Source organism: Macadamia integrifolia, chromosome 5, assembly GCF_013358625.1.
Source record: "Macadamia integrifolia cultivar HAES 741 chromosome 5, SCU_Mint_v3, whole genome shotgun sequence".
In the NCBI taxonomy this organism is placed as follows: Eukaryota; Viridiplantae; Streptophyta; class Magnoliopsida; order Proteales; family Proteaceae; genus Macadamia; species Macadamia integrifolia.
The window spans coordinates 6,668,935-6,676,708 of NC_056561.1; the positions used below are offsets into that span (position 1 = coordinate 6,668,935).

Here is a 7,774-nt window from a genome sequence, read left to right on the forward strand (position 1 = left end):
TTTTGAATTTTCATAGAGTATCGGTACGTATCGGTGAGTATCGGTGGTGTATCGGTGCGTATCGGTGGTGTATGGGTGCGTATCGGTGTGTATCGTAGGATACGTATCGATACATAAGGGTTTTAAAATTTTCATGATACGTATCGATATGTATCGTGCCGATGCCTACCGATACGGATACGTATCGGCCGATACGGCACGATACGCACCGATACTTAAAACCATGGGTACAGGTGTCACGCAATTTGGCAACAATCATTTTCCCATATTTAATTGGACAAGGTTTCCCTTGATTGCACAGTGAGGTTCACCGTCTTATCCAAAGGTCTAGAAACCACATCTCCCCACCCGCCCTTTTCCAGTGGCCTTGATCGCCCACAGTGAATGTATTCTCATTCACCGTGGGTGCATGGGCACTCATCTTATTTAATTTAGATAAAAAAGATTTTGAGTTTCACCATTCATGATCCATTCTTGATTGCCACACAGAAGGATGATGTGGTAATTTTGACCGTTAAATGTTTAGGAACAATCTGGAATACCCACATATCGAATTTTAAGTTCAATCATTTATCCTCCCATGTAAGAGTGTCAATTTCAAACCGAAACCGAATACCAAATCTAAAACTGAGCCAAATTAATCGGATCGAATTGATTCGGTTCAAATTCGATTTGAATATGTGAGTATGGACATCACTTCACTAAAAAGTTTAATCTTTAGAATATAATCTCTATGGAAAAGAGGGGGAAAAAATATAATAATAAAAACTATTTAATGAATATTAAATGAATCATTAACCTTAAATTAATTAAAGGAAATTGTGATAGAGGCTTCTTCGCTAGGATGACATGTACACATACACTGTAAGAGAGAGACAGCAGTGGTAGAAGAGAATTTGGGAGAAAATGATGGAAATATTTTTTGAGCAAATACTAATGTAACATATCAACAATTTATTATTTCTATACAAATCAACTAAAAATTATTGGATTTTTCTTTAATTAATTACAAATTAAGATTATTTAATTGGATTGATGATTAGGAGCATGATAAAAAGGTTAGATTTATGACATAGATTAGCCATTTTTCTTTTTCTTATTTTATATTTTTAGTGTTTTTGACAAAATAATTTGACTCATAGCTTCTTTCTTTTGACGTGTGATACAATTTTGGACCATCAAAGAACACGTAAAGGGTCTTAACCAAGTGAATTAAACATAATTAGAGTTCAAGGATTTAGTAATCAATATTTAGATTGGAATCAATGAATAATTATAGGAATCAATATCTTAAAACCATGATCATATATTTATATTTTCACTTCATAATGTGGTTTCTTTTTGGAGATGAGCCTATTGTCTTCATTGGCTTTTTGTGGTAGCCACGACACCATAGCCTTTTTTTTTTTTTGCCCTCTTATTTACGCTAGGGTAGCATGGCTCTCATGGTTCATGTATGCTCACTTTGAAGATTTTGAAAATTAGTCAAAATTAAATGGTAGAGGGTCTCTTACTTGGTTAATGTGGGAAGAAATTTGTACCTACATTAATGGTTGTTTCCAAGAGAATATTATTCATATATGAACTATATATCGAAAAATAATAATAAAAAGTTACTCATCGTGGGAAAGTTTTTCTCAAATTAAATATATAAACATGAAATTTGATTTGTTGCTCACCTGTATATTCTCTCCATCTCTTCAATACTTCAGTGTTGTCATCAGTGCACATATGCCAAACAATGCAACATTGCCTGAAATCGTCACTTCCATGGATGAGTTAAGGTGGGTAAAACTAATATGTAAATATGTTGTTTGTGGTTTTATTTCATCCATTGGATTTTTTTTTTCCCTTAAAGAAAGGGGTAGGGGGTGGGGATAGATGTTGAGTAATGATAAACAAAAAAGTTTCATGGAAGTGATTGAAGCTTACAAATTTCTTGGAACATCAAAAGCAAAGGTGATGGCACACCATTTTGATTGTGTTTTTCATAAAATTTTGATATGTTTAATGATGGCCAATAGGGTTGGTACTCTAGTGGTAGGAAGTCTTTGCCCCATCACCGCTTGAGTTTATATGCCCCACTATTACTCGTGGATTAACAGAAACATTGCTTATCATATGAGAGCTTCAGCGTGAGAGCTTTGATCACTACCATAGTGCACCATTATTTTTTCAAAAAAAAAAAAAAAAAAAGGCATAATTAGGATTTTCTTGAATTTTCGAATCAAAGTATGATAATTTGATTCTAATTTTTTGCTTCCAAAAATTTTACATGTATAATGCATTAATAATCATCTCATCCTGAAATTTTCAAAAATAAAAAAATAATCATCATCTAATGATCTAATGACAGTGACAAAAAAAAAAAAAAACCAAACAAAATGTATTAGATTTCTATCAAATAATTTTGGTAAAATAAAACTAAAATTGAGATTGAAATCGAAATCTCGAACTACAAATTGAGATCTATACCAAACCGAATTAATTTGGGATCTGATTCTATCATCCTATTTTCATTTTAAATTTTTCAAATTCCCAACCACTAAATCCTTGAAAGGGAATCTCACCCTCCTAATTATCAATTTAGGGTAACATGTCCTAAATTTTTATTTTTGATTTTGGGGTTTTGGACAATAATAGCACCGACAGTGTCTGAAAGTGGTTCACTGTCCAAACAAATTTATAATTCTGGTCCAGTACCAAACTCCGAGTTGCAACCACGTTCATCAATGAAACAAACGGCTATGATTTTTTTCCTTTGGTAAAACAAACGGCTGTGATTGAGCCTCTGTTGCTGGTAAAGGAACATTGGTGGGCCCACATCTCCATATATGGAAGTACGTACTTTATTACTCTTCCTCCTCATCATCATTTGCCACGTGGATTCTGACATTTGCCAAGAAAGGTACCGTCGTTTTCGCTCTCCGTCGTTCCGATGAAAATGCCGGAATAGAATTTCCTTCGTAACGGTTTTTATGTGTCGAACTCAAAACAAAACCCATTAGCTATAAATACGGGCTGTTTCTTTTCTCCTCTTCCCTGCGTTCTTACAAGTCCCATTTTTCTTTCTCTCTCTCTCTCTGCTCGAACTCGAAGCTCTATCGCTGTCTTTAATGGCTACTGTTGCTCTTAATCCTCCCGAAGCAGAGAAGCTCTCTAAGCTTAAATCTGCTACCGAAGGCCTTGGTCAGATCAGGTGCTTTGCCTTTCCTCTTCCTTTCAATACATTAATCGATTTACTTTGCTCGTGATGTATGAATCTTGTTTTTAAGTTATTAATTGCGAGTTGAGGCGTAAGATCTCAGATCTGAGTTTTTTTTTTTCTTTTTTTTGACAGTGAGAAGGAGAAGGCAGGATTCACCAATCTTGTGGCTCGTTATCTAAGGTAGAGCATTGGATTTGATTTTTGTGTGTAATTTTCTTTGGATTTCTTTCTCGTTTCTGATTATTTTTGACCGAATTGTGTATTGAAGTGGCGAAGCTCAATTGATTGACTGGAGCAAGATTCAGACTCCGACTGATGAAGTAGTTGTTCCCTACAAGACCTTAGCTCCTTCTCCTGAGGGTAATTTTCGTGTTTGGTTTGATGCATCTACTAACTATATAGATCGTATGATGAGTTATAATATTTTTTTGCCCCCTGATTGTTTCGATTCATTATGTCGATGTCTTCTTACCTAGATTTATACTCTCTGAATCAATGTAGATGTCGAGGAAACCAAGAAGCTTTTGGACAAACTTGTTGTCTTGAAGCTGAATGGTGGTTTGGGGACGACGATGGGTTGTACTGGTCCCAAGTAATGCTTTTGGCCATCTTTTTCCTATTGCTGTTGATACAGTCAGTGCTTCTATTGTTTGGGATATGTAGAAGATACAGATTATCAGTGTAATTCTACTATTGAAGAGAATGCATAGCACATGTCAGCTCCTCTGTTTCTGATTTTCTTGATATCTTCACAATTTATTTATTTATTTTTTTTCTTATTGAGACTATGGCTAGCAAAAACAGTTACATGCGATGAGTATAGTAAGAAGGACCTGTTACAACAAAACTTAGACCTACATAGACATCTTATTAATGTAGGAACTAGGAAGATTATGCTTCATATATATATATGTTTTTTTTTTTTGGGGGGGGGGGTTTGAAATATCATTTGTGGAACTTTATTCTTTATTGCTTTGTGCTTCCGAGTTTTTCTTATGCTAGTGCAAGTTGGTAGATAATCAGTCTTAATCTCCTTAATTCCGCTCTGGTATATAAAGAACGTTTGGTCCGATTGTCTTGTATTTTGTCTCACATTTTTCTTTATCATCTCTGTTCTAATGCATGGTCATACAGGTTAAACTTAACAGAAGCATGAAACTCCTGATCTAATTGATATTTCCTTTAACGTATTCACTGTGTTCTTTAATTTTTGAGTTCAACAGAAATAAACACATTCTTAATTTTGACAGGCTAACCTTAATTTAACAGAAATAAACCCAGTCTTTTATTATGAATTTTGACAGATAACCTTAAAAGCTCATTAGTTTATCTTCAATTAGATTTACATTCTGCCGTGAACTGAGATCACTTGCCAGCTAGGTCAGATTGGAGCAACATTGTATGGGAACATTTTACCCAACTTCGGGGAGGGCCTTTCCTAGGTGTTTTATTGTTACTTATGGTTATGATTCTTTTCGGTCGATCTGTCTATTAAGAAAATAAATGGCAGCTTTATCTATCAATATGTATGGTCTTGGATTAGTTTGATGACCTTCATAGAGGATGTGGTGGTGGTCTTGGTAACAAAGATCATGATCTTTGATGAAGGAGATGGATCTTTGCTCAATATTTCATGCAAAATTTATAATAATTTGTATTTATTTTCCATTTTGAATGAATTGAAGTATAACTCCTGCTTGGTAGATAAATATGTCAAGTTTGAGGTTCATAGAATAGTTACACATTAGTAAACTCTGTTGGAGTGAGATTTTATATTGGCCACATTTTATTTCATGATTACTTTTAAAATCTATATAATTTTTTTATCTTCTGTTTCATTGCAGGTCTGTCATTGAAGTTCGTAATGGTTTGACATTTCTTGACTTAATTGTCATCCAAATTGAGGTCCGTTTATGACAAGTTCTCTGTCTCTCTGCTTCCCACACTCTATTTGGGTGTTATGTGTTTGCTTTCACTTAACCCTCCATTTTCCAATTGATTGTAGTCACTTAATTCCAAGTACGGGTGCAATGTTCCCCTGCTTCTGATGAATTCTTTTAACACGCATGATGATACATTGAAGGTAAGGGAATTTCACCTTTACCTTTTTATTTTTTTGTGAACTATTTATATTCTTGTCTATTAGAAAACTAATCAGTTGATATTGTTCAATGCAGATAGTCGAGAAATACTCAAAGTCAAATGTTGAAATTCATACTTTTAATCAGGTTTGATATCCATTACGTTTTTCTTTTTTCTGCCTCATAATTACTTCTAGAGTCCTTGTAAGAGTGATACCTTGTAATATTATTAATATGATTTCTCCAGAGTCAATATCCTCGATTGGTTGTTGAAGATTTCTTGCCGCTGCCATGCAAGGGGCAAACGGGAAAGGATGGATGGTATGTGTGTCATTCTAGTTTTCATATTTTCTCTTAATGCTATGATTAGATAGTTTGACTATTTCAGTGGGAAAATTGAGTTTTTACTGTGAAATCTTTTATCAGCTTTTCCTACTTGTTTACTATTTGTTTTACCAGATCCTCTTTTTTTTTTATTTAATAATTTAGGGATTAATTTATACTACAGGATACTTGGTCGGACTATAGTTTTCTTTCTCATCAACCTTTACTACTGTTTTGTTTGCATATGACCACCGTTTCTCCTTTTATGCTCATAGGTTTGATTTTTGAAGATATAACCTGATGCCTTTTTTTTTTTCTTTCCTTCTTTCTAATAAGGAAACACAGATCAAAATCTACTCAATTTATGTTCTGATGGTCTGTCAGTTTACGAGGGAAATTAAGGTGCTGTTGTAGCTAGGTGAAAAAAAGGGGAATTTGGATGGGAAAACAAGTCATCATCTGAAGTATTTAAAGTAATATGTTCTGTCTGAAGCTTTCAGATTCTCATTCTGGAGATGTCATGGCTTCAATAGGAGATAAAATACTTGTTTCATGTCAAAAAATGTAGAGAGCTTTAATTATACATATTAGTGTACTACTCTATAGGGATTTAAAAATCCCTATTTATAGTTTTATTCCTTTGTGTATCTCTGTTTTCTTTTATAAAATGAAAAAGAAGTCCATTTCCTATTGAAGGGTGGGGCTGGGGTGAAATAACCTAGAGGAGGGTGAATAGGTTATACTAGTGGAATTTAACTCTTTTCGATAAATAGGCCACAAGTGTGACTGCAAGTTAAAATAATGCGGAGAAAATAAAACAAGAACAACCATAACACAAGATTTATAGTGGTTCGACTCAATTCGAGTCTAGTCCACTCCCTACAAGAATCCTCTTGTAAGGTATTTCACTAGTTTTCCCTTTCAGTACAGTAGGTAGGGAAGAAACCTTTACAATCTTTTTACGGATAAGAGTATCCTTACAAATCTCCTTTCCAGGCAGAGAGACGCCTTCACAATCTCTTTTAGAGGTACAGAGAGACCTTTCTCTTTTTAGGATAAGAGTATCCTTATAATCCTAAGTACAGTCTAGAATTGTAAAAACAGAAATTAATAAGAAATAGTGGAATAAGAGGAATATCTCAAGTGTGGTGCAAATGAGAATGAATAATAAATGATGAGTGATGCACCTTTTGTAAAGTCCTCTCTTACGGCTTTGACTTGCACAGGAGAGAGTAGAGGACTTTGATTGAGACTTGAGCCTCTTGTTTGGGATTTGTGTAATAGAATAACTCAAGTAGAAATAAACTTCTCCAATGCTTGCAACAATGCTCTTAAAGCTCTTTCTTAATGAATAATTAATTAAGAGTGATTAGGGTATTTATAGGTGAACTTAGTGAAGCATTTTAGGCAGGGAATCAAACTCTAACGGACATATTCTGGGTCCACCGGTCGACCGCCATTGGTAGCCGGTCGACCGCCGAGAGCCGTTGGGGCACTTCCAGGCAGGCACCGGTCGATCGGGACTTTCAGTCGGTCGACCGCCTATGGTCTCGGGTGGTTCTAGTCGACCGGGGCTTCCAGCCGGTCGACCGCCAACATGACATGCTCTGTTTTGACAGACTGCTGTCATACTGACCAGTCATCAGTGTTTTGACCATAACTTTTTGGTCCGACTTCAGAATGATTTGAGATCAGTTGTGTTAGAATCACAACTCAATTTCCTACAGCTTCTATGAAGGATTCATCTCCTAATACTAATCTTTAGATTCCCTAAAATACCCTTGAGTCAGGTTACTGTGTGTTCCACACCACTTAGAGACTTTCCATACCTGGTCAAGGCATGCTCTATGGTCATTCTAATATGATGTAATGCACATGCATGAGGTGAGTGCATATAAGTATGTGGAAATTACAAATTACATTAAAAATAACTTAATCTATCCTAGTGGTCTTCTTCTTCACTTGAATCTTCCATTCTTTGGCCCTTCATCTTCTTTCCTTCTTGTTTGCTGTTTCATGTCTTTAAGCTTCATGTCTTGATTCGACCTTCGACCTTCTAAGGGTTTCTTCAAGCTAATCACACTTTATCAATCAAGTTAAAGATGTATGTTTGTTTGTTAACACCAAAACATGGCAAGGAATATGGACATGTTTCCCAACA

The 7,774-nt window shown here is 35.1% G+C and overlaps 1 protein-coding gene across 1 annotated transcript; it reads left to right on the top strand.

Moving 5' to 3' along the window:
• Positions 1 to 3,020: 3,020 nt before the first annotated feature.
• On the top strand, positions 3,021 to 5,662 carry LOC122080218 (UTP--glucose-1-phosphate uridylyltransferase-like). Its single transcript, XM_042647138.1, has 8 exons — positions 3,021 to 3,199; positions 3,341 to 3,388; positions 3,477 to 3,568; positions 3,710 to 3,800; positions 5,053 to 5,113; positions 5,214 to 5,291; positions 5,386 to 5,436; positions 5,537 to 5,662. The coding sequence occupies exons 1-8, from the start codon at positions 3,117 to 3,119 to the stop codon at positions 5,645 to 5,647; spliced, it is 615 nt and encodes a 204-aa protein (XP_042503072.1). The 5' UTR covers positions 3,021 to 3,116; the 3' UTR covers positions 5,648 to 5,662.
• The last annotated feature ends 2,112 nt before the right edge of the window (positions 5,663 to 7,774 follow it).

Bases quoted from the DNA above. Each gene is read 5' to 3' on its own strand.
- LOC122080218 (XM_042647138.1), top strand. From the start codon at position 3,117: ATGGCTACTGTTGCTCTTAATCCTCCCGAAGCAGAGAAGCTCTCTAAG. The intron at 3,569-3,709 runs GTAATTTTCGTG...GAATCAATGTAG, and splicing joins CTTAGCTCCTTCTCCTGAGG to ATGTCGAGGAAACCAAGAAG. The intron at 5,114-5,213 runs GTCCGTTTATGA...AATTGATTGTAG, and splicing joins TAATTGTCATCCAAATTGAG to TCACTTAATTCCAAGTACGG.